This window comes from Salmo salar, chromosome ssa01 (assembly GCF_905237065.1).
Source record: "Salmo salar chromosome ssa01, Ssal_v3.1, whole genome shotgun sequence".
NCBI classification, from domain to species: Eukaryota; Metazoa; Chordata; class Actinopteri; order Salmoniformes; family Salmonidae; genus Salmo; species Salmo salar.
Window position 1 is genome coordinate 52897104 of NC_059442.1, and position 26125 is coordinate 52923228.

The 26125-nt window shown below is 43.3% G+C and overlaps 1 protein-coding gene across 1 annotated transcript in view; it reads right to left on the reverse strand.

Moving 5' to 3' along the window:
- Positions 1–26125, reverse strand: part of marchf5 (membrane-associated ring finger (C3HC4) 5) — a 52492-nt gene that overhangs the window by 5538 nt on the left and 20829 nt on the right. The window contains 3 exon segments of the mRNA NM_001140034.1: positions 6184–6213; positions 6215–6312; positions 25178–25380. Of these exon segments, the coding sequence (NP_001133506.1) occupies positions 6184–6213; positions 6215–6312; positions 25178–25380 (331 nt within the window).

The window sequence follows — 26125 nt, forward strand, 5'->3', positions numbered from 1 at the left end:
ATATCCCCATGGGTCATTTATAAACCTTTCAACGCCAGTTCACCTCCATCGTTCATTTAAGTTCATGGGTCATTTATAAACCTTTCAATATTGTGTAATTTATTGATGTCCCTAACAGGGACATCAATAAATATTTTCCCGAAAAACTACCAAGTTTCAATACCGAGAATAATAAAAATGTATCCCTAGAGTCCCAGGAAATACTGCAAAAATCAGATGTTCCCATTTGTTTTGCTTTGTTTAGTTGGTTCCCCATTCACTTTTGCAGAAGCATCAGCTACTCTTCCTGGGGTACACACAAAAAAAAAAAACGGAACAAAAAGGCAAGTAACAAAACACTGACACTGTCACACAAATTTAAAATACAATGATACAAATAATACAACAACAAAAAACTGTGTGTGTGTGTGTCCCCTCACAGTCACCACCGTTCCATAAGATGTTGTTTAATCCGTTTTTTAAAGGTCATTTTGCTGTTTGCTTGAGTAATTGGAGATGGAAGGGAGTTCCATGCGATCATGCCTCTGTATAATACGGTGCGTGAATTTGTTTTGGACTTGGTGACTGTGAAGAGACCCCTGGTGGGGTGGTATGTAGGGTGTCTGAGGTGAATGTTATTTGATTATGCAGACAATCTGGAATTTTATTCAGAGTTATGTGTGTCTCAGTTGGTAGAGCATGGTGTTTGCAACGCCAGGGTTGTGGGTTCGATTCCCACGGGGGACCAGTATGGGAAAAAAAAAATGTATGAAATGTATGCATTCACTACTGTAAGTCGCTCTGGATAAGAGCGTCTGCTAAATGACTTAAAAATGTTTTAAAAAAAATTATCATAAAAACTAGAAGAGAAGCCGTTAATATCTTGTCAATCCCCAACCAGGAAAGACTAGTATGCATGTTGTTGATGTTAGTTCTGTATGTGCAGTTAAGGGCGTGCTGCTCTGTTCTGAACCAGCTGCAGCTTTGCTAGAGCTTTCTTCGCAGCACTTGACCAGATTACCAGACAGTAATCAAGATGGGACAAGATCTACAATGTTTGTTTGGTTAAGGTAATTTCTGTTAATGCATTCAATATATTATTATTACATTCGTTTAACGTTCTCATTGTCAGAGTGGACACATTTGCAGATCTCACAACATATGCTACACTTGTGAGAGACAAGTTTTGGTTTATTTAATTACATTTATGAGTTTTGGCAATTTATTCATTGTCTTTTGTTTGGAGCACCCTTGTCAATGTTGAGTAAGGACAGTTTGAGATGTCATAGTATTTGACTAGTATTGTGAAGCTTCTCAAAGTATTTTTTTCTTCACCTCAAACAGCAAGTAAACAAAGCCCGTTTTAAGAATCCACTGAGAATGACAATAGTTCCTCAATGTATTTGAAAAATATTCCCAACTCTCTCCGTTTTGATAACCACTCGGCATGGAAGGGAAAAATGTAATGCTCCGATCCAGTGGAAACGTCATAAAATGCCTGATTATTTACAATGTCGCAAGTTTGCTTGCGTGAGCTTCGTGCCGACAGTTGATACGTTTCAAGTTAATTGCAACAGCAATGGGATTTATATAGGATATTTATTTTTAATCAGGATATTTTCTACCTGCAGGGTGCAATGTCTTTATCCGTTGGCTTTATGTAGGCTACTTTTACATAGTTGGCAATGGCAACTGAAGTTACTTTAACATTTTCATTTAGATTGTCTGTGGTTAATCTACATTCTATGACTTTGAGATTATAAATTAAACTGTTCCACAAAAATGTGCATATGAAAATCACAACTGGCACGCAGATCGGTAGAAATGGTAAGATAAATTGGCACTCCAAATGGAAAAGGGTGCCAACCCCTGGTGTAGCCTATTCCCGGCAACTTCAGGAGTGTAACGGCGGAATCTGCGAAGGCCAACGGCAGCGGAAGGAGGGTTGGGAACAGGTTTTTTTCTTCTGGTTAGGCCATCTTGATCCCTGGCTCCCTCTTGAAGTCATTTGTGGGTCTTAATTATTTAATCAAACAGCGTGCTTAAGACAAGCTCAGTATATATAGTTGATTTTATTAAAACACATAGGGTGTCTCTATATATGGAAGAATACATGTCTTGGTCGACCAATATTTTTTTTTGTGTCAGGGACAGCTACTACAGTTGATTTGTGTGTAAAAAACACAGAACATATTCTTATAAACAGGGGTATGTCCATATTATTTATTTAACCTTTACCTGGTAAAATAAATACATATTTTTACAACAGACATACCCCTTCCCATCAACACAACAACTTTGTTAATATGACTTGACCGTGATAATTGAACACCCAATGTTATACCTAGGAGTTTAGATTCCTCAACTTGATCAATGTTCTCACACTTTATGGAAAACTCCACTTGAGGTTTTAGGTCTTCAAGAATGTTTTGAACCAAATACAATGAATTTTAGATGTATTTAAAACCCGTTTATTATTAATCTCCCATTCTGATACTGACTGTAACTGCTTATTTAGAATTTCAGTGAGCTCACTGGCTTTGGGTGCTGACATGTAGTGTGGAATAATCCGCATAGTCAATCATTCTAGCTTTGTGTAAAGACCAGTGGCAAATCATTTGTAAAAATAGAGAAGAGTAACTGCCCAAGGCAACTGCCCTGTGGGACACCGTATTTTACATATCTGATGTTAGAGAAGCTTCCGTTGAAGAACACTCTCTGGGTTCTACTGGATAAATAACTCCAACCATGTGATGGCAGGCGATGTAAAGCCATAGCAATAACAATTTATGATCAATAACATCACAGGCAGCACTGAAATATTATCAATAAATCTCCCAACTTATTATTCATTTCTTTTAACCAATCATCTGTCATCTGAGTCAGTGCAGTGCAAGTTGAGTGCCCTTTTCTATATCCATCAGTAGTTAACTTGTTCTCTGAAAAATAGCATTGTATTTGGTCAAACAATTCTCTCCATCAGTTTACTAAGAAAAGGCAGCAAACTGATTGGGCGGCTGTTAGAGCCAGTAAAGGGTGCTTTACTATTTTTAGGCAGTGGAATTACTTTAGCTTCCTTACACACCTGTGGAGACACTCCTTTAGGCTTTGGTTAAATATGTATCAAATAGGGGTGGCAATACTGTCAGATACCATTCTCAATAGTTTCCCATAAAGGTTGTCTATACCTGGTGGCTTATCATTATGGATTTTTTTCCACCTCTCCCACACTAACTTGACCAAATTCAAAACAGCAATCGTTCTCTTTCATTATAATTTTTTTTTTATACAAAAATATGATGGTTCACTGTTCAATGTCATTTCCCTTCTGAGCTTTTCCACTTCACTGGTGAAATAGTAATGGAAATTATTGGCAATATTGAAAAGGTTTATAAATGACCCATGAACTTAAATGAACGATGGAGGTGAACTGGGTTTTCTGACCATGATAGCATTTAAGGGAGTAGCTTAAATAATATAATTTAAGGTGTGCGTAAAACCAAGATATGGTCATATGCCAGGATTCTGAGATAAGAGGGGTTTGGAGCTGATTTCCTGGTGTTTTTACAGTTTTTTTTATGTCCAACCATTTGTTTTTGCTCAGAGAACTTGGGGGCCCAAATAAAACCAGTTGGGGAACACTGGCCTAGGCTCTAGGACAGGAGATTTCCCTCCTGCCTATGAATTGTTACAGACTTCATGCCTGTGACAGAGATACCTATGTAGTGAATTGTGCATAGGCCTATCAAATTTGTGACTATCTGAAGAGTCACATTGACAGCTCAAGGAAGCAAGCAACATTTTATAGGCTATACTGTAGGGGTTTACTAACTGCATTCGTGTCGCGTGTGCAGTCCGGCAGTGTCAATAACGCATGTGCTTTGAATTTATGGCGACCTTGTACGAAGTAAATACGCTAGGCTAAACACTTCAATGCAACAACCTGTTTGCATAATGTGCTATACATTTTTTGGGTAATCTGCTGCTGCGCATGTAATGTATTTTGTGGAATTGCATTAGTTCGACTTTGGGGGAAAATGTTGTAATTTCCCGGGTCTTGTCATTTTATTTTTGGGAGAAATGTGACAGGATCCCGGATTACCCATGTTAATCCCTGGTCCCTAACGATCCCTAGAGATAGGCTATCCAAAGTCAAACTAACTTTGCCACAGTCGCACACCACCCGGCTGAAGCTAACTGGCGAAATAATTTGGCTTACCCTTCCCACAGACATCCACATCAAACCACCCCACGAAACAAACTCACATTTGAATTCAGTCATGGCCGGTAGCGTTTCTTAATGAACCAAAACCTAAAACGAGGCTAAATCAGGAAGTGCAGTCACCCTTTAATTGTTTGAAACCTCAACGTATTACTTCATATTATGAGCCATGTCTTACCTTGCTCCAAAGTAGCCTAGGTAAAATCTGATCAAAGAAAAGTGGAGGCCATTTCTTTTATAAAGACTTCCGCATATGCCATTGAAACCAGTATTTCTCTCCTGTTCTATTGGTTTTCATATCAACTTTATTTTGTTGCCCAGAAGCCAAAGGCACAATCCTAGTTATAAACTCAGCAAAAAAAGAAATGTCCCTTTTTCAGTACCCTGTCTTTCAAAGATAATTCGTAAAAATCCCAATAACTTCACAGATCTTCATTGTAAAGGGTTTAAACACTGTTTCCCATGCTTGTTCATTGAACCATAAACAATTAATGAACATGCACCTGTGGAACGGTCGTTAAGACACTAACAGCTTACAGATGGGAGACAGGACGGACAGCTGATCGTCCTCGCAGTGGCAGACCACGTGTAACAACACCTGCACAGGATCGGTACATCCGAACATCACACCTGCGGGACAGGTACAGGATGGCAACAACAACTGCCCGAGTTACACCAGGAACGCACAATCCCTCCATCAGTGCTCAGACTGTCCGCAATAGGCTGAGAGAGGCTGGACTGAGGGCTTGTAGGCCTGTTGTAAAGCAGGTCCTCACCAGACATCACCGGCAACAACGTCGCCTATGGGCACAAACTCACCGTCGCTGGACCAGACAGGACTGGCAAAAAGTGCTCTTCACAGACGAGTCGCGGTTTTGTCTCACCAGGGGTGATGGTCGGATTCACATATATCGTCGAAGGAATGAATGTTACACCGAGGCCTGTACTCTGGAGCGGGATCGATTTGGAGGTGGAGGGTCCGTCATGGTCTGGGGCGGTGTGTCACAGCATCATCGGACTGAGCTTGTTGTCATTGCAGGCAATCTCAATACTGTGCGTTACAGGGAAGACATCCTCCTCCCTCATGTGGTACCCTTCCTGCAGGCTCATCCTGACATGACCCTCCAGCATGACAATGCCACCAGCCATACTTCTCATTTTGTTCATGATTTCCTGCAAGACAGGAATGTCAGTGTCCTGCCATGACCAGCGAAGAGCCCAGATCTCATCCCATTGAGCACATCTGGGACCTGTTGGATCGGAAGGTAAGGGCTAGGGCTATTTCCCCCAGAAATGTCTGAAAACTTGCAGGTGCCTTGGTGGAAGAGTAGGGTAACATCTCACAGCAAGAACTGGCAAATCTGGTGCAGTCCATGAGGAGGAAATGCACTGCAGTACTTAATCTAGTGACCACACCAGATACTGACTGTTACTTTAGATTTTGACCCCCCCCCGCCTTTGTTCAGGGACACATTATTCCATTTCTGTTAGTCACATGTCTGTGGAACTTGTTCAGTTTATGTCTCAGTTGTTGAATCTTGTTATGTTCATACAGATATTTACACATGTTAAGTTTGCTGAAAATAAAAGCAGTTGACAGTGAGAGGACGTTTCTTTTTTGTTGAGTTTATTAGCAACCCATTCTAGTCGTTGCAACTTTAGATTCCCCCGCTTTCTAAGTTTCTAATATGGAACTGCTCGCATCAGATGCGCTGTTTACAATTGCACTTTGGCAAATGTTTGAAAATTATGTTTTATTGGCTGCTTCATAACAGGAGTTGCATGTTCTGTTAAGATGAGTTACCATAATCTTTAAATGTGATTTCTGTCATTTTGAGTACCATTGGTGGACGCCCTTACGGGTTACGCCTTCAATGCATATGGGTCCCGGTAAACTTCTCAAATGGCCGGTAAATAAAAATCTTCCCGGTCACGTTGTTTCCTAACGGGAACCCTAGTGTATGTGTGTGTGGCGGTCTCACCTGCATGACGGTGACAGCCCCGTACGTGACCGGTCCAGTAGATGGAGCCCACCATGATGCCGGCGGCGGCAAAGGGACAGGCCTTGGAGATGAGCCGGTCAAACAGGTCTAGTACATACACCACTGGCCCTGGAGGGAGACGGGGACATAAGAGTTGAAAATAGATTGCACACGCCACTTTGTGTGTGAAAAAGGCTATACGGTGTTTGTTCCAAATTGTAAAACAGTGTCGTACAGGCTGTCCCCCCCCCCCTCTATGGCCTGGGTCATATTTTTTAGGGTACCAGTAGCTCTCAGCCCACTTATGAGTAGCTGGTCAATCAAAACTGCAAACTGTCATTACCAAAGCTCCCGGCTACTATCCAATCAAAGCCACATTGACGTTCTCTCACCCCTGGTTAGCCACTATTGGCTAAAAAAGCCAAACGTAACACAATATCTGCCCCAATAAAATGTCCAGCAATATTTTTCCCGTCTGTCTGTTTGATGCACGTGTTTGTCTATCACTCTGTATGTAGCCAGTTAGCGATGCTAATGATAACCTGTCTACCCATAAGACTGTTCTCCCCCCCAAAACCTTCTCAATTCAATGTTAACTGCAAAGAAGGCTTACCTGACAGAACAATATCTACTACTTCTAGATTATTTCATCAAATTGGGCGGCGATTGTTTTGCAAGCTCTGCCATGACGTGTGCTGCACAAGTAACAGCAGAAAAGTCACTAGACTGACACATTCCTCTCTTGCTAGATGTGTAATTGAAAAGGGGAATTACACTTCTTGTGTTTCGACCAAAAGTGGTCTTCTGATGTGACTGAAGCGTTGCCATGGATTCAGAACATCCATTTTTGTTGTTTCTCTCTGAATAATTGTAATATTGAGAGTAAAAACTGGGGGGAAAAAAATCCCAAACCAGGAAAAATAAGAGAGAGGAAACAGAATTCAGGAAAACACTAAATATAATTGAATGGGACCCCCTTCGTTTTTTACCAGGTATATTGACAGAAAACGCATCTCTTGTATACCAAGGACCTGGGAAAGAGTTGCAGGGTAAGGGTGAAGAAAAGAATGTGCCAATTTGAACGCTATAAAAAACTGAGTAGCTTGCAACGTTTCATTTTACTCATGCTGGAAACGGTTGGAGACCCCTGCATTTAGGGGCACACCGTAGAAAACAGTTTTGCTACAGAAAACCCTGTTCTAATGTTGGTTTTCAATCACAGGCCTTTTCGTGTGAACTCATTTCATTTGAGCATTTTTTTTTCACGTATTTTTTAAATACACGGCCAAGCAGAGCATGTCTCTAGAATGCTACAAATAGAGCATGCAGAGGCGGACTAGAGCACCAGTAAAAAACCCAGAGTACTAAACAGACAACACCTCCGCAGTTTGGGAATGTCTCGCTCTCCAGCAGGGGTCATAAGATGGTTGCTGCTGTCCTGGTGGTAAAATGCTCAGTGTACAGTGGACACCATCCACCCGTCTCTATCTGACCCTACCCCGTGTAATTTCCCTACAATGAAAGTAGCCCTACTTGAAGTACAATGAGGAAAAACATACGCAAAGTGAAACCACATGGCAGACACACAGGCCCGACACACACACTCGTGAGATATTCAACGAGAAAGGTAACTTCAGCAGTAAAGAAAAGCACACAGAATAAACAAAGAACAACAAACACGCACACACCCTCCTGAGACATTCTTAAAGTACAATGAGCAAGGTGACTGAAGTTCAGCCATGAGGAAATGATGAAAAGAACGAGCTTCCTTTAACATTCCTGTTGTGCTCAGAGCAAAAGCACGCGAGCTATTGGGTTTGACTGGGAAACATTGGCGCTGGGATGTGTAGCGACAGAGGCTAAGGCAGAGAGGAGAGGAATGGATTCTCAAAATGTCTTGAAGGACCAAAACTAGGTTTTAGATGAAAGCTACCAATCTTACTATGGCTGTGGAAGACCTTCACAACGTGCAAGAGAGAGATAAATAATCGCTCTACCCTAATAACAGACCTGTGTCAAAGACCAGATCAGGCAGCCACCCTCTGTTATATATAGGCTAGTAACCCATATTTATGCATCTTGTTTTTATCCAAATGTAAAAAAAATAAAAAAAAATACTTAGTAACACCTAAAATATGTCAACTGTCTAATAATAATACAACTAAAACATTGATTTTATTAACAGCATAAAACTACTAAATAATAAAAACTACAACTACCTATACAAATGAACAAATATCGTCACATATGTCCCCTTGTCAGACACACAGTCAAGTTATAGCCATGACCTCCATCTTCCCTTATTTTTCTGCCTCATTCCTCTCTCGCATTCCAGAGCACTCAGGGGAAACCATGCAATATTTACGGGGACGGGAGACAACCTCCTCTCCCCACACAGGCCCATCCAGACACTATTAATACCAGCAGCATGAGACCAGTGGAGAACACTAAATGGAGAGAGGGGACATCGGTTCTCTGATGCGATGTAAAGGATTGTCCTTATCAGGGGCTAAAGCTGAGCTCTCGGTTTTAAAAAAACTAGGCTATACCCCGAAGGCTTTCTTGGACAACATTAATGCTGCGTCATATTTTTGAGCAGGGCTGTGTCCATTTCTATTGCAACTTAATTCAGGGCCATGTCATGAATTGAAAACCTCAAGTAGAGGTTTAAAATGATAATTCTTCTTCTGAATTGGGTCGGCCGTGGCAACAGCATCAGTTTGACATTGAATGTGGAATGTTTTAGTGATCCTCAACTAGGCCAATGAGCTGATATCGTGGCACTAGTAATCGTAGCACTAGTAATCACTGTTAACCCCCCTCCGCCCTCATTAACAATGTTCCAGTGCTTTTGCCCTAGATCTGGGATTTCAGACAGAGACCAACTCCTCTTGTTACTACGAAGGGAGTCAGGAGACTTTCTGGTATGACAGAATTAAACCCCAGCAAAGAGTCAAGCAAATATCACCCTCGTTAGCTAGCTAACTCATTTAATTTTGGGGCGGCAGGTAGCCTAGTGGTTAGAGCGTTGGGCCAGTAACCGAAAGGTTGCTGGATCAAATCCCCGAGCTGACAAGGTACAAATCTGTCGTTCTGCCCCTGAACAAGGCAGTTAACCCACTGTTCCCCGGTAGGCCGTCATTGTAAATAAGAATTTGTTCTTAACTGACTTGCCTAGTTAAATAAAAAATATAGATATCTATCTATCTATCTATCTATATATATATATATATATATATATAGTAAGGAGGTGCCCCCCTTCCACTGTGCCAATGAACTACTCCTGGGTCAAAGTGAGTAATACCAACCAGTCAGTGCCATGCTGGCACATCTCCCTTGTGAATCAGGATTTCTAATTGGCTATGTTGAACTGTGTATTTACTGTTGGTGACAGTCTTTCTCCCTCCCTCTGTGATATAGGAGCAGGGTCACATATAGGAGCTGAAGTCCGGCTCCTTCATGACCAGTATCTGTGACGAGAGGGGCCTGGAGCCGATCTACGCCGCCATGCCCAGCAGGCATAGGCAAACATCTCAGAAGGGACAAAGGGTGATTACCAATAAGACAGTGCATGACAAGTATTGAGTAATATCACCCCTTCAATACCCATGTCACTCATCAACTCTTCCTCGTTTTTCTACAGATGGCCAGAACAGATGCTTTGAAATGGTGTCCTCTGACTGAAATACAGGTTGATACTGAAGTCTGAATTGGGAGAGACCTTGCACTTAGCATTACAATTATACAAGACAGGTATTACTTTTTATAGTATTTTGCTATTATTTAATTGAATGGTACTATCAATAAGTGGGGAACCCAGTGTATTCCTCAAACATTTTAGGGAACTCGGATCTTATACAGGACACCATACAGGAAGATATATTTGTTACATTACATTGTTATATTAGCAGAACACAGCTTCTACAGTATTATGTGAAGTATGGTTTATTCTACAACGAACTATTACACTTGGATCAGAATAGCTACATACAGTTGATGTCAGAAGTTTACATACACCTTAGCCAAATACATTTAAACTCCGTTTTTCACAATTCCTGACATTTAATCCTAAGAAATATTCCCTGTTTTAGGTCAGTTAGGATCACCATTTTATTTTAAGAATGTGAAATGTCAGAATAATAGTAGAGAGAATTATTTATTTCAGCTTTTATTTATTTCATCACATTTCCAGTGGGTCAGAAGTTTACATATACTGCCTTTAAATTGTTTAACTTGGGTCAAACGTTTCAGGTAGCCTTCCACAAGCTCCCCACAATAAGTTGGGTGAATTTTGGCCCATTCCTCCTGACAGAGCTGTTGTAACTGAGTCAGGTTTGTAGGCTTCCTTGCTTGCACATGCATTTTCAGTTCTACAAATTTTCTATAGGATCGAGGTCAGGGCTTTGTGATGACCACTCCAATACTTGACTTTGTTGTCCTTAAGCCATTTTGCCACAACTTTGCAAGTATGCTTGGGGTCATTGTCCATTTGGAAGACCCATTTGCGATCAAGCTTTAACTTCCTGACTGATGTCTTGAGATGTTGCTTCAATATATCCACATCATTTTCATACCTCATGATGCCATCTATTTTGTGAAGTGCACCAGTCCCTCCTGCAGCAAAGCACCCCCACAACATGATGCTGCCACCCCCGTGCTTCACGGTTGGGATGGTGTTCTTCAGCTTGCAAGCCTCCCCCTTTTTCCTCCAAACATAACGATGGTCATTATGGCCAAACAGTTCTATTTTTGTTTCATCAGACCAGAGGACCAAAAAGTACGATATTTGTCCCCATGTGCAGTTGCAAACCGTAGTCTGGCTTTTTTTAATGGTGGTTTTGGAGCAGTGGCTTCTTCCTTGCTGTGTGGCCTTTCAGGTTATGTCGATATAGGACTCGTTTTACTGTAGATATAGATACTTTTGTACCTGTTTCCTCCAGCATCTTCACAAGGTCCTTTGCTGTTGTTCTGGGATTGATTTGCACTTTTCACACCAAAGTACGTTCATCTCTAGGAGACAAAATGCGTCTCCTTCCTGAGTGGTACGATGGCTGCGTGGTCCCATGGTGTTTCTACTAGAGGTCGACCGATTATGATTTTTCAACTCCAATACCGATTATTGGAGGACGGAAAAAAGCCGATACCGATTAATCGGCCGTTTTTTTAAATGTATTTGTAATAATGACAATTACAACAATACTGAATGAACACTTATTTTAACTTAATATAATACATCAATAAAATCAATTTAGTCTCAAATAAATCATGAAACATGTTCAATTTGGTTTAAATAATGCAAAAACAAAGTGTTGGAGAAGAAAGTAGAAGTGCAATATGTGCCATGTAAGAAAGCTAACGTTAAGTTCCTTGCTCAGAACATGAGAACATATGAAAGCTGGTGGTTCCTTTTAACATGAGTCTTCAATATTCCCAGGTAAGACGTTTTAGGTTGTAGTTATTATTGGAATTATAGGACTATTTATAGGACTATTTGTATTTCATATACCTTTGACTATTGGATGTTCTTATAGGCACTTTAGTATTGTCAGTGTAACAGTATAGCTTCAGTCCCTCTCCTCGCTCCTACCTGGGCTCGAACCAGGAACACATCGACAACAGCCACCCTCGAAGCAGCGTTACCCATGCAGAGCAAGGGGAACAACTACTCCAAGTCTCAGAGCGAGTGACGTTTGAAACGCTATTAGCGCACACCCCGCTAACTAGCTAGCCATTTCACATCGGTTACACCAGCCTAATCTCGGGAGTTGATAGGCTTGAAGTCATAAACAGCGCAATGCTTGAAGCATTGCGAAGAGCTGCTGGCAAAACGCACGAAAGTGCTGTTTGAATGAATGCTTACGAGCCTGCTGGTGCCTACCACCGCTCAGTCAGACTGCTCTATCAAATATCAAATCATAGACTTAATTATAATATAATAAACACACAGAAATACGAGCCTTAGCTCATTAATATGGTCGAATCCGGAAACTATCATCTCGAAAACAAAACGTTTTTTCTTTCAGTGAAATACGGAACCGTTCCGTATTTTATCTAACGGGTGGCATCCCTAAGTCTAAATATTCCTGTTACATTGCACAACCTTCAATGTTATGTCATAATTACGTAGAATTCTGCAAAATTAGTTCGCAACGAGCCAGATGGCCCAAACTGTTGCATATACACTGACTCTGCGTGCAATGAACGCAAGAGAAGTGACACAATTTCACCTGGTTAACATTGCCTGCTAACCTGGATTTCTTTTAGCTAAATATGCAGGTTTAAAAATATATACTTATGTGTATTGATTTTAAGAAAGGCATTGATGTTTACGGTTAGGTACAGTCGTGCAATGATTGTGCTTTTTTCGCAAATGCGCTTTTGTTAAATCATCCCCCGTTTGGCGAAGTCGGCTGTCTTTGTTAGGAAGAAATAGTCTTCACAGTTCGCAACGAGCCAGGCGGCCCAAACTGCTGCATATACCCTGACTCTGTTGCAGAGGTGACACATTTTCCCTAGTTAAAAGAAATTAATGTTAGCAGGCAATATTAACTAAATATGCAGGTTTAAAAATATATACTCGTGTATTGATTTTAAGAAAGACATTGATGTTTATGGTTAGGTACACGTTGGAGCAACGACAGTCCTTTTTCGCGAATGCGCACCGCATCGATTATATGCAACGCAGGACAGGCTAGATAAACTAGTAATATCATCAACCATGTGTAGTTAAACTAGTGATTATGATTGATTGATTGTTTTTTATAAGTTAAGTTTAATGCTAGCTAGCAACTTACCTTGGCTTCTTACTGCATTCGCGTAACAGGCAGGCTCCTCGTGGAGTGCAATGTAAAGCAGGAGGTTAGAGCATTGGACTAGTTAACCGTAAAGTTGCAAGATTGAATCCCCGAGCTGACAAGGTAAAAATCTATCGTTCTGCCCCTGAACAAGGCAGTTAACCCACCGTTCCTAGGCCGTCATTGAAAATAAGAATGTGTTCTTAAGTGACTTGGCTAGTTAAAAAAAGTAAAAATAAAGAAAGAAATATCGGCAAACCGGTGTCCAAAAATACAGATTACCGATTGTTATGAAAACTTGAAATCGGCCCTAATTAATCGTCCATTGTGATTAGTCGGTCGACCTCTAGTTTATACTTGCATACTATTGTTTGTACAGATGAACGTGGTACCTTCAGGCGTTTGGAAAATGCTCCCAAGGATGAACCAGACTTGTGGAGGTCTACAATTTTTTTTCTGAGGTCTTGGCTGATTTCTTTTGATTTTCCCATGATGTCAAACAAAGAGGCACTGAGTTTGAAGGTAGGCCTTGAAATGCATCCACAGGTACATCTCCAATTGACTCAAATTATGTCAATTAGCCTATCAGAAGCTTCTAAAGCCATGACATAATTTTCTGGAATTTTCCAAGCTGTTTGAAGGCACAGTCAACTTAGTGTAAGTAAACTTCTGACCCACTGGAATTGTGATACAGTGAATTATAAGTGAAATAATCTGTCTGTAAACAATTGTTGGAAAAATAACTTGTCATGCACAAAGTAGATGTCCTAACCAACTTGCCAAAACTATAGTTTGTTAACATTACATTTGTGGAGTGGTTGAAAAGTGAGTTTTAATGACTCCAACCTAAGTGTATGTAAACTTCCAACTTCAACTGTATGTTCAGCAATTACACTCTTCTCATATTACTCTGTAGCTACTGACCAATGCAAAGCTTGGTGGAAGCTTTGAATTGGACAGTAGTCTACAGTGGTATGAGAAGAGTGCCATCCTCCTGCATCTCACATCTGCCTGTAGTTATTGAACTCTGCCTGCTGGACACATGGGTTGAGTTCACTCCACCCCTCCTGCTACCTGACTGCACCTGTCCAAAACCTGTAAGGGAGGAGGTGAGGGCCATGGCGGAATATAACCTCTCCTACGTCAAGGTGCCCCCCCAAATTGATGGGGCCGCAGTTGGAGAGGGTGAAAAGCTTCAAGTTCCTCGGCGTTCACATTACTGACAACCTGAAATGGTCTGTCCACACAAACAGTCTGGTGAAGAAGGTGCAAAAGCACCTCTTCAACCTCAGAAGGCTGAAGAAATGTGGCTTGGCACCCAAGACCCTCACAAACTTCTACAGATGCCCCATTGAGAGCATCCTGTTGGGCTGTATCACCGCCTGGTACGGCAACTGCAAGAAGATCATCAAGAACCTTAGCCACCCGAACCATGGCCTGTTTACCTGGCTACCATCTAGAAGGTGGCGACAGCACAGGTGCGTCAAAGCTGGGAACAAAAAACTGAAAATACAGCTTCTATCTTCAGTCCATCAGACTGTTAAATAGTCACCACTAGCTGGCCTCCACCCAGCGCCCTGCCCTGAACTTTAGTCACTGTTATTAGCCGGCTACCACCCGGTACTCAACCCTGCACCTTAGACTGCTGCCCTATGTACATAGTCATTGAACACGGGTCTCTTTAATGTTTACATACTGTTTTACCCACATCATATGTATATGCTGTATTCTAGTCAAGGCTTCTGGGAAGACTTTCCACTAGATGCTGGAACATTGCTGCGGGGACTTGCTTCCATTCAGCCATAAGAGCATTCGAGGTCAGGGCCTGATGTTGGGTGATGAGGCCTGGCTCGCAGTTGGCGTTCCAATTCATCCCAAAGGTGTTCGATGGGGTTGAGGTCAGGGCTCTGTGTAGGCAAGTCAAGTTCTTCCACACCAATCTAGACAAACTATTTCTGTATGGACCTCGCTTTGTGCATGGCGGCTTTGTAATGATGAAACAGGAAATGCTATTCCCCAAACTTTTGCCTCAAGTTCGAAGCACAGAATCATATAGAATGTCATTGTGTCCTGTAGCGTTAAGATCTCTCTTCACTGGAACAAAGGGGCCTAGCCCGAACCATAAAAAACAGCCCCAGACCATTATTCCTCATACACCAGAGTGAAATGTTGGAGAGCTGTACACCACTCCAGCCGACGCTTGCCATTGTACATGGTGATCTTAGGCTTGTGTGCGACTGCTCGGCCATGGAAACTCATTTCATGAAGCTCCCAACAAACAGTTATTGTGCCGATGTTGCTTCCAGAGGTAGTTTGGAAGTCAGTAGTGAGTGTTGCAACTGAGGACAGACAATTTTTACATGCTACACGCTTCAGCACTCACGGTCCTCTTCTGTGAGCTTGTGTGTCCTACCACTGAGCCGTTTTTTTGCACCTGGACGTTTCCACTTTACAACAACAGCACTTACAGTTGACCGTGGCAGCTCTAGCAGGGAAGAAATTTGACCAACTGACTTGGAAAGGTGGTATCCTATGACAGTGCCACATTGAAAGTCAGTGAGCTCTTCAGTAAGACCATTCTACTGCCAATTTTTGTCTATGGTGATTGCATGGCTGTGTGCTCAATTTTTATACACCCGTCAGCAATGGGTGTGGCTGAAATAGACAAATCCACTCATTTGAAGGGGTGTCCACATACTTTTGTATATATAGTGCATTTATATTCCAGACTCTGAAAATGCTCGTTCTCATATTTATATATTTCTTAATTCCTTTCTTTACATTTTCGGGACTTGCGTGAATTGTTTTGCATTGTAGGGTATTACTGCACTAGGAACATAACCATTTCACTACACCCGCGATAACATCTGCAAAATATGTATATGTGTGAACAATACTATGGGAGATTTGAGGATCGAACCTCACCCAGAGAGCTGTGCATGTCAGTGTGTGGTTTGACAGCCAAATCCTTCGATTTGGCCAAATAGACAAATAGAATGGCATTCTAGTTCTGATTAGACAGCTGATGTACTCTTCACACAACTTGTTTATATTTGCTAGGCATGACGTCTTTATCAATACTGTCCTATCAATCTGATATTTACAGCATAATATTATTTACAATCTAATATTTACACACTCTGTATCTACAGTCTGTACAATGTTTTGCAATGTCCACATGTACAGTAGCCGATATTAGTAGTTCTGGGATTTGTCCCGAGGGAAAGATGTAACAACGGACATCAGGAGAGATGACGCGAGACAAAACTAGCCAGTTAGAATAGAATATTGTGTTGAAGGACAGCCGAGCTGACTCGTGACCGGGCATTCAACTCGCAGTTGATACCGTTTCCACGGTAACGCGCATTTACATGATGTGGTGAAACGTTGAAACTAAGTTGCAAGCTACTTTCGTAGCATGGTCTTATGAAACACATTCCAGACCATCACAGATCTTACAGAGCTAGATAGGATAGCCCGCTGTATAAAAACAAAATCAGCGCAGGCTTTAGCCTGCACCTAGAACTGAATTAGCTGACCATCTTGATGGCGAGACAGTCAGGAAGGGAGAAGTCCTCCACTTGAAAATGTCACTCTCTCCATAGCAAAAGCTAGCTTAGTTGACCTCCCTGTATTCACTACTGCACTTGTTTGTTGTGATTGCATGGCAAAGACGCACCCACATCAAACCACACCTCCCAAGATAAGTCAAATTTTCCTTCAATCATGGCCGCAAGCATTTCTTAATGAGCGTTGATGAAAAACAGGAAGTGCAGTCGCCCTTTAATACACGATTGCATTTAGAATTGTTGCACAGTGACTGGGCTTATTAAAGCACGTTTCACTCCAGCAGTAATGAGCTGAGGAGCTGCAGCAGAAATCCCGCTCAAAATAGGCTCTGTATGCTGCGCAGGTGTGATAGCTGTGCTGGATAAATAAGATAGGCTATACGATGACTAACGAAAATACACACACTGCAATTTTATTTCCACTAAATTATGCAAATGTACCTATAGACCGATACACATGGCAGTCAAATGTATTTTCATCGACTGGTATTTCCATCAATGATTTTCACTGAATGCCTGTAGTGACGGTGCTAATGCTATTTTTGGAGAAAGGCATGACATTAGGTCTCAAATGTGAGAACACTGGTGTTTCAGTCCAAGATGGCGGCTTTCTCCCTCTCTACTTAGCGTGCAAGGCAGTCATAGGACTGCAGTGGACTTTTCAGCTGGCTGCAGAGACCCGAACGAACAATGTAAGGGTGACATTTGTCACCTCAAAGCTACCAAAGGCTAAACGAGGAACAAAAACTTTTAATTTCCTAAAGTAGCTATGAACATATTGGTTTCCTGCGTCCTGACAGTTCTGCCACTTTCCAGGATTGTGTCTTAGTGCACCTATGTTTGCTAACCAGATTGATCCCGCTTGAGCACATTAATCTGGGCATATTTTGATGACAGCGTCGGAATCCCTTAGCTTTTCTCCCTGCCTAAACATTACGCCAACCCCGGGTAGAGGGAACTGGGTCACACTTAAATGTCTATTGGCAAAACGGAAAGCTGAGCAATTCATTTCAGTGCTTGGCAGCAGATTCCATAATTAAGATTAAAAGAGGGGAGATGGGATAGAGAGAGAACTGCATCCCACTTCTTCATTGGCGGGCAGGCAGGTTGGCACACTGTTCCAACCCACTTGTTTACCCTCTGCCAGAAGGACCAGCAAGGACACACAATCCCTCATTTTACTCCACCGGCCAAATCCGCATGATAGGGTGGGTCGAAATTATCAGTTGCTGATGTAAAAACAGCTAGCTTAGCATACCAGTGCTACAGCTAACTGCACTCTCCTCTCCTACTAGAAATCACAGAGCTTACAGCTCACAACTAGCAGAGGAAAAACTTGACATGAGTGGTGAGCTACATCAAAACACATACACCACGGTGTAAATCCACTATTGTGATGCTGCACCAACCAGAGGCCCGGCCCTGAGAGTAGGAACATGAGTAGGCCTAATGCCCATCAGGCTAACAAATGAGCTGGGTTCAGCAGAGCTACCCGAGAATAAAAACCTGTCAGCACTCAGGAGGGCTCGCGAATGGCGCAGCGGTCTAAGGCACTGCATCTCAGTGCTAGAGGCGTCACTACAGATCCTGGTTCGATTCCAGGCTGTATCACAACCGGCTGTGATTGGGAGTCTCATAGGGCGGACCACAATTGGCCCAGCATTGTCCGGGTTAGGTTTTGGCCGGGGTAGGCCGTCATTGGAAATAAGAATTTGTTCTTAACTGACTTGCCTAGTTAAATAAAAGTTAAAGAAAATAAAAAAATTAAATTAATTAACACCACCCAGCGCCCATACTCTAGCTCTGCTTTTATTACACACATTTAAAGCTGTCCTCCATGTTTGTGTGCCGTTTCCAGGGCTGATTAAAGTCAATTAAACGTCTTAAAGCCATTGCCAAGTGTGGGAAAGTAGACAACTTTTATTTACTTATTTACTTCTTAGCAGCCCAGTCAGATGGATGAATATAAATCTAGACACATAATCTGTTTAGTCTCGTGTCTGTCTGTAGGCCACAGTGATCAAGCCCAGAACACAGATTAATCCCAAGAACACACTTAATCCCAAAATGGCGTAGCAGTCGGACGTGTGTTTTGTCTTGTCCCGTGTAAATAATAGCTTTCCTCGTTTTTCCCCCGAATATATTTAGTATATATTTTAATCTCACTTTCCATCCACGGACTGAATATACTCTCCTGCAACCCGCGACACCCAATGTGGTACGGATCTGCTATTTTTATATTTTAGAACCGGAACCCCCATCAGCAGCTAGCGGTCTTCACTGTTAACTCGGACACCAGCCAGCCTCAGCCCGGTCAATTCCTGCCAGTCGGCACAGCACGATATCAACCCAGAGCATATCGGACTGCTTTTTCTCTACCACATCTCCAGATTCCTACCGCAAGCTCTGGACCTTTACACCAGATCATCGCAGCTAGCTAGCTGCAATCTGAGTGGCTACTCCTGGCTAACGTCTCTGTCCCAAAGCAAGCACCAGTTAGCCTTGAGCTAGGCCCATCTCCTGGCTAGCCGAAGAGGTCCACCAGCTAATTCTTGGGCGACAATACCTATTTTGCCAATTGGCCTGGACCCTTCATTGCCGATACGGAGCCCCGTCGATCCATCACGACTGGTCTTCCGAGGTGGTTTCAACAGGCTTTTCCGTTGCGACGTTGCCAAAGATCCATCTGCTGGCCACGGCCCACTAGCTTTCTGAACGCCGTGTCTCCAGCTTGCCTAGCGTAGTAGCGACTACCGAACGGCCCCGACTCACCTATTGCTGCTCATTGGACCCAATGATCACTCGGCTACTCATGCCTCTCCTTAATGTCAATATGCATTGTTTACTGCTGTTTAGGTTAGTTATTACTTTATTATTGTATTATTTCACTATGGAGCCCCCAGCCCCACCCTAAATGCCTTAGATAGCTCTTTTGTCGCACCCTCCACACATGCAGAGACCTCATCTGGCTTAACTGGTGCCTCCAGAGACGCAACCGCTCTCATCGTCACTCAATGCCTCCACTCCAAATTTCCATCCCCAACTACAACATTTTCCAACAAGATAGGACTGCCAAAGGGGGCGGAGTTGCAATCTACTGCGGACATAGCCTGCAGAGTTCTGTCATACTATCCAGGTCTGTGCCCAAACAATTCAAGCTTCTACTTTTAAAAATCCACCTTTCCAGAAACAAGTCTCTCATCGGACAACAGGCCCTCCGATTTGACACACTGAACTCTATCTGAGAAGTAGTTGGTGAACCAGATGAGGCAGTCAATTGCGAAACCAAGGCTGTTGAGTCTGCGATAAGAATGTGGTGATTGACGAAAGCCTTGGCCAGGTCGATGAAGACGGCTGTACAGTACTGTCTTTTATCGATGGCGGTTATGATTTAATTTAGGACCTTGAGCGTGGCTGAGGTGCTCTTGCTGCTGGTGATTCTCTGATCCACTTCTGTATACCTCTGGATCTTCGTTGGACACTGTGTTAACTAACCTCCAGGCGAGCTTCAATGCCATACAACACTCCTTCCATGGCCTCCAACTGCTCTTAAATGCAAGTAAAACTAAATGCATGCTCTTCAACCGATCGCTGCCCACACCTGCCGACCCGTCCAGCATCACTAATCTGGACGGTTCTGACTTAGAATATGTGGACAACTACAAATACCTAGGTGTCTGGTTAGACTGTAAACTCTCCTTCCAGACTCACATTAAGCATCTCCAATCCAAAATTAAATCTAGAATCGGCTTCCTATTTCGCAACAAAGCATCCTTCATTCATGCTGCCAAACATACCCTCGTAAAACTGACTATCCTACCGATCCTTGACTTCGGCGATATCATTTACAAAATAGCCTCCAACACTCTACTCAGCAAATTGGATGTAGTCTATCACAGTGCCATCCGTTTTGTCACCAAAGCCCCATAAACGACCCACCACTGCGACCTGTATGCTCTCGTTGGCTGGCCCTCGCTTCAAATTCGTCGCCAAACCCACTGGCTCCAGGTCATCTATAAGTGTTTGCTAGGTAAAGCCCCACCTTATCTCAGCTCACTGGTCACCATAGCAGCACCCACCCGTAGCACACGCTCCAGCAGGTATATCTCACTGGTCACCCCCAAAGCCAATTCCTCCTTTGGCTGCCTTTCCTTCCAGTTCTCTACTGCCAATGACTGGAACGAACTGCAACAATCACTGAAGCTGGAGACTCATATCTCCCTCACTAACTTTAAGCACCAGTTGTCAGAGCAGCTCACAGATCACTGCACCTGTACATAGCCCATCTGTAAATAGCCCATCCAACTGCCTCATCCCCATACTGTTATTTATTTTATTTGCACCCCAGTATCTCTATTTGCACATCTATCACTCCAGTGTTTAATTGCTATATTGTAATTATCTCGCCACTATGGCCTATTTATTGCCTTACCTCCCTTATCCTACCTCATTTGCACACACTGTATATAGACATTTTCTATTGTATTATTGACTGCATGTTTGTTTATTCCATGTGTAACTCTGTGTTGTTTGTGTCGCACTGCTTTGCTTTATCTTGGCCAGGTCGAAGTTGTAAATGAGAACTTGTTCTCAACTAGCCTATCTGATTAAATAAAGGTGAAATAAAAAAATAACAATGGTTGGTAAGTAGCTAAGTTTTGTTTAGCTAGGTTAGCTAACTAGCTACATAAATGTAATGATTTGATAGGCTATGCCGCTATGGTACTAGGGCCTAGGCTATGATACTGTGATGTAACTAGCTAAATACATAGTCTCTCCCTAAATGTGTAATGTGAGAGGACGCATAGCCGCAGGAAGTAGGGGTGCTGCTGCACCAGTACTAATTATTTTGTGAAAAATATATTTTTCACAAAGGTAGTGCACTGGGCCTGTATTACTCCTGTATGAGTTGACCAAAATAGCAGTCTATGTGTTGTCTTTGTAACAAACACATCCATCGATTTTTGTTGTTGTTCTTGATGCATCTACACTCAAGCTGGTCAATGTTTGCACAATGTCCACATGTAGCCTACACCTGTAGGGATATTAGTTTTGAGATTTGTCTCCCGGAAAAGATCTAAGGAGAGACGAGACAAAACCAGCCAGTTATAGAATTATTGTGTTTAGGACAGTGGAGCGGACTTGATATCATTTCCACCGTAACATGTATTTACATGACGTGATGAAACGTTGAAACTAATTTGTTGTAGAACGAGTGTCTTGCGAAACACATTCCAGACACTGGCTCTTGCCAGAACTGATTAGACAGAGAATTATCAGCTAGACAGGATAGCCAGCTGCAGCTATCACCAAGGTATGCTAGCTAGCTAGCTGCGAACTTGGCTAAAACAAGGTCAGCGCAGGCTTTAGCCTACACATAGAACTGAATTACCTGACCATCTTGAGATGTCGAGTCAGTCACGAAGGGAGAAGTCCTCCACTTCAAAACTTTGTTCACTCCATAGCAAAAGCTAGCTTAGCTTACCTCGCTGTACTCACTACTGCACTTGTTTCTTGTGATTGAAAATGGCAGACACACCCAAGAAACACCCACATCAAACCACACCCGCAAGACAAACCTAATTTGCCTTCAGTCATGGCTGCTAGCATGAGCTCTTGATGAAAGTGCAGTCGCCCTTTAAAAAAACACTACTGACAACCCCTGAGAGACCCACTGATGCAATACTACCACCGCACTATCCTTTGGTCCTTCAGTCTGCCTGGCTGCCTGAGCAGAATAATGTGTCGAGTTCAGCAAGAATAATCACACGTCAGACACAGCGTGACACATCACAACCTCTGGAATCTAAGGACGTCATAATTTGGCTGCAGAAGTATAATGATGGCGCGGTGAAATTAGATAAATGTCATAGGGAAGCGTTAGCTCAGTCCGTTTCCAGTCCCCAGAGCAGGCAGGGTATTAGAGAAGAACGGGGAGTCACCGGGAAGATTGCTGATCCAGTTGGAAGGCTGGCAGCGTCAGTGTGCTGCTGATTTGTCGGGTGCTCTGGTGCTGTCCGAGCCGTCAGCTATTTTTGGGGCCTGGGTTTTTAAGTGATATCAGCAGCAGTGGCAGGCAGCCCCGGTCTCCTCTCTGCCGCTGGTTGATGAGCTGCTCTCTTCATGCCGTGGCCTCGCAATCACTCTACACCTCTGTCTGTACACAGGGGGAGGCAAAGAAAGCTTGCTCGGGGGAGCAGAGAGACTAGTGCACTTCAATGTCTGCCACATCACAGAGCCTTCTCTCTCCATCCCTCTCATCCTTACCCATCTCCCAACCATCCCTCCCATACCTCATCTTTTACCCTGTGGATGTCTACATCAGTCTGTTTCTCCAGACACCAGAGGATGTCTCTTCCCCTCCTCCCATCCCTCTCTCCCCCTAACACCTGGGTGACGACCAGTAGATTGGTTTGGGCCTTAGGAGATAGCGTAAATAAGAATGCCCATCTGTGTGTCTCCTGCAGGAAGTTATCATTAGTATGGGTACACAGGTCTTAACACGCATCAGCTCCCACTCTCTCCGTGTGTCGGGAAAAGTCTCAGAAGGCTTCCGGAGGTTTTTCATTCGCTGTTAAATCAAAGGTATCATAAGCCCCTGTGAGCTGGTGTGCACGACTCAAACGATGAGTGGTCAAGGACTAAGCCTACTACACGATTCGCCAAGGGACGTTAGCTTTCAATAGATTAGGGCACATTTAGAGGAGGACCCGTCCAAATAAAGCACTGCCTCGTGATCTCATCTATCACTTTGTTACTGCCAGACCAAACCACCAGGGTACTCAAAAGAAAAAGGAACACAAACAAACTTGTGGAGGATGTGTGTGTAGGGGAACTCATGAACATGATAATAAACATTGAGGCCACATTTCATGGGTGGCTCATCTGGTGAAGACGCCGGCCAAAAACAACAGACCCCGATTGATTTTTTAAAAATCTACCTGCCACAGTGGCTGGTGGACCAAAAAGTTCATTTCCCACCCTGTTTGTCACGTGCCATGACTTTATCAATGACATCATTAGTGGTATACCGTACTTGCCATATACGACTACGACCTGTATGCCAGTGTTCCCAATTACCTGAACGCTCCAGAGACGAGGTAGAATGAAGTGCCCTCATCTCCATGCTCCAGTCCAGCTGGTTTAGCTGAGCCTGCTGCTTATAGTCACACAGAGGTGACTGACAGCACAGCCAGGCCTGCATCTAAAAATACAACGTGGCCCTGCTTACCAGCAGAGCTTGCCCGCCCGCAAACATTGTATTATGTCCAGGCCCTACTTCTCAGTTTGCACCTAGTCACAATGTGGTCACTATTTAGTCAACATTGAAAGGTTAATGACCCACTTGTTCTGGTAGCCGCAGTAGCCCAACGTGCCAACTACAAACTAATGAGACGTCTATGCAGAGTGATTTAATAGCTTCCCATATGCTAGAAAATATACAACAAGTGTTATTCCCCAAAGCAGTTTCCAGGGTTTCTGCTTACATAAAAGTTCTCTCCCTCACGGTGACTGACGGGAGCTGAAAGTTCTGTCATCGCTGAACGAACGAATGCTGAGCTGAGGAACAAACGCTTAAGGATTAAGGAAAGTGACAGTTGCAACGCAACACTTTTTGGAGAGGGTTGGCCGTGTTAACTTGATGACTAAGTGCCAGTGTTTGGGAATAATCAGTGCCTCCGTCACTCTGACGTGCTGAGGTTAATTAGTGGGAACCGCTCCTCTCTTCACCCCCTCTCCAAATTGCCAGTGAGGCTGAAGCTGGCCGGTAATGAGCCGGTAGCAGACCTGGGTTCAAATATGATTTGAAATGCATTTTAAATGATTTTCCTGGGCTTGATTGAGCTTGCCTGGTGCAATGGAACCAATAGAATTTTAACACAATAGTAACAAGTCCAAAGCCCACACATTTGGCACACCAGGCAGGCTAAAGCAAACTATTAGAAATATGTCTCATACCATTTGAACCCAGGTCTGGTAATGAGCATCTGGCGGGTGCCCTGCCCGCTCCTATTCCTTGTGTAACTTCTCCCTCAAACTGTATATTTACTAGACTCGCCACATATAACCTACCCTGGCTCTGGGAGTAAATAAACATGCAGTGAGTTGAAACAGGCTGAGTGCTTTTTAGAGCTCTCAGGTCCCCCTCCTAATTCACAGCATTGACTCACTGCCCCTGTGCTGCATCCGTTATTAAGTAAAGTGAAAGACTACTGTACTTCAGATGCGGCCATGATTCAGCTGTTATTACGTGACTGTGCTGACACACGCAGCAAAGCTGTCTCAATATAGAAGGTAAGCTGGCACAGAATTACAAAACACTCAAATGACATGGACCTGAATCATAACTGACTGAAATGATATCACATAAGCAGTTCATTCATGTTAATCTCTCTACTCCTCACTCCTGATGTGTGATAAGCATAAAGGTGAAAATCAGGAAAGACATTAGCTTGGACAGTGTGACACCAATTCGATGATGGAGCCTACAAACAGCGTGACATCATAAATTCAGGAAATCATCCATCGCTGTAGCGATAACTACCTCCCAGCTAATATTCCAGGAAAACTCCCATCTCTTTAACCAGCCCATATCCCCCAGGCCTCCACCTCAGCCCTGTCATATCATACCCAGCTTGGGGAAGACGATGAGGTACTCGGCGTTGCACTGTGGACAGGACACGCGGGCCGTGCTGTTGCCCCTCTGCTTCTCGTCCACCCAGCGCTGCAGACACGCCTGGTGCACCCACTTGGTGGAGCCTCGGCAGCGACATGGACGCACCCACTCCGCCGTGCGGTCATCCTCGTCCGTGGCGAAGCACACCCAGCAGCTCCTGAAACAAACAAAACACAGGAGAGAGGTTGTTCCACAGGCACATAAAAAAACAACACACACACACACACACACACACACACACACACACACACAACACACACACACACACACACACACACACACACACACACACACACACACACACACACACACACACAGGCTGAAACGCTGGGGTTGTTGGTTTTTGTATCAATGTCTGTATACCAGTAAATTAAGTATTCTCAGTGCATTTGACAATGGTTGTGTGTCAGCGGCAGGGTTTGCATTCATTTAGATAATGTCACCTTCCACCCTGTAAACCTCAGAGCTACCGAACACACTGGCTGATTAACAGCATGTTTAAGGGCAAAGCAAACTTGACAAGAGCCAAGGCAGTTCTTCAAATGTCGGCCTTCCATGGCAATACACACCCTCACCTCGGGTACAAGGAAACAACTGAAGCCCTGCCCCCTGGGCACTGATTGATTGATAGATAGATAGAGAGAAGCTCCTCTGGAACAGGAAGACAGAACAAACAGGTACCCAAGACAAGACAGACTACATGAGACCTTGCATTCACCATGGAATGTAGGCTTAAAATGAAATAAGGTAAAAGCCTACAAAATCCCAAACTATTGAGTAACACAATCATTCTGTGAAGGTCATAGGAGTGTGTGTGGGTGTGTACACTGTTACACACACTGCAGCTGAAGAAGTCTGATCTGGATCAAACTGAAATCCCCCTACATCTGAGGGAGTGCACT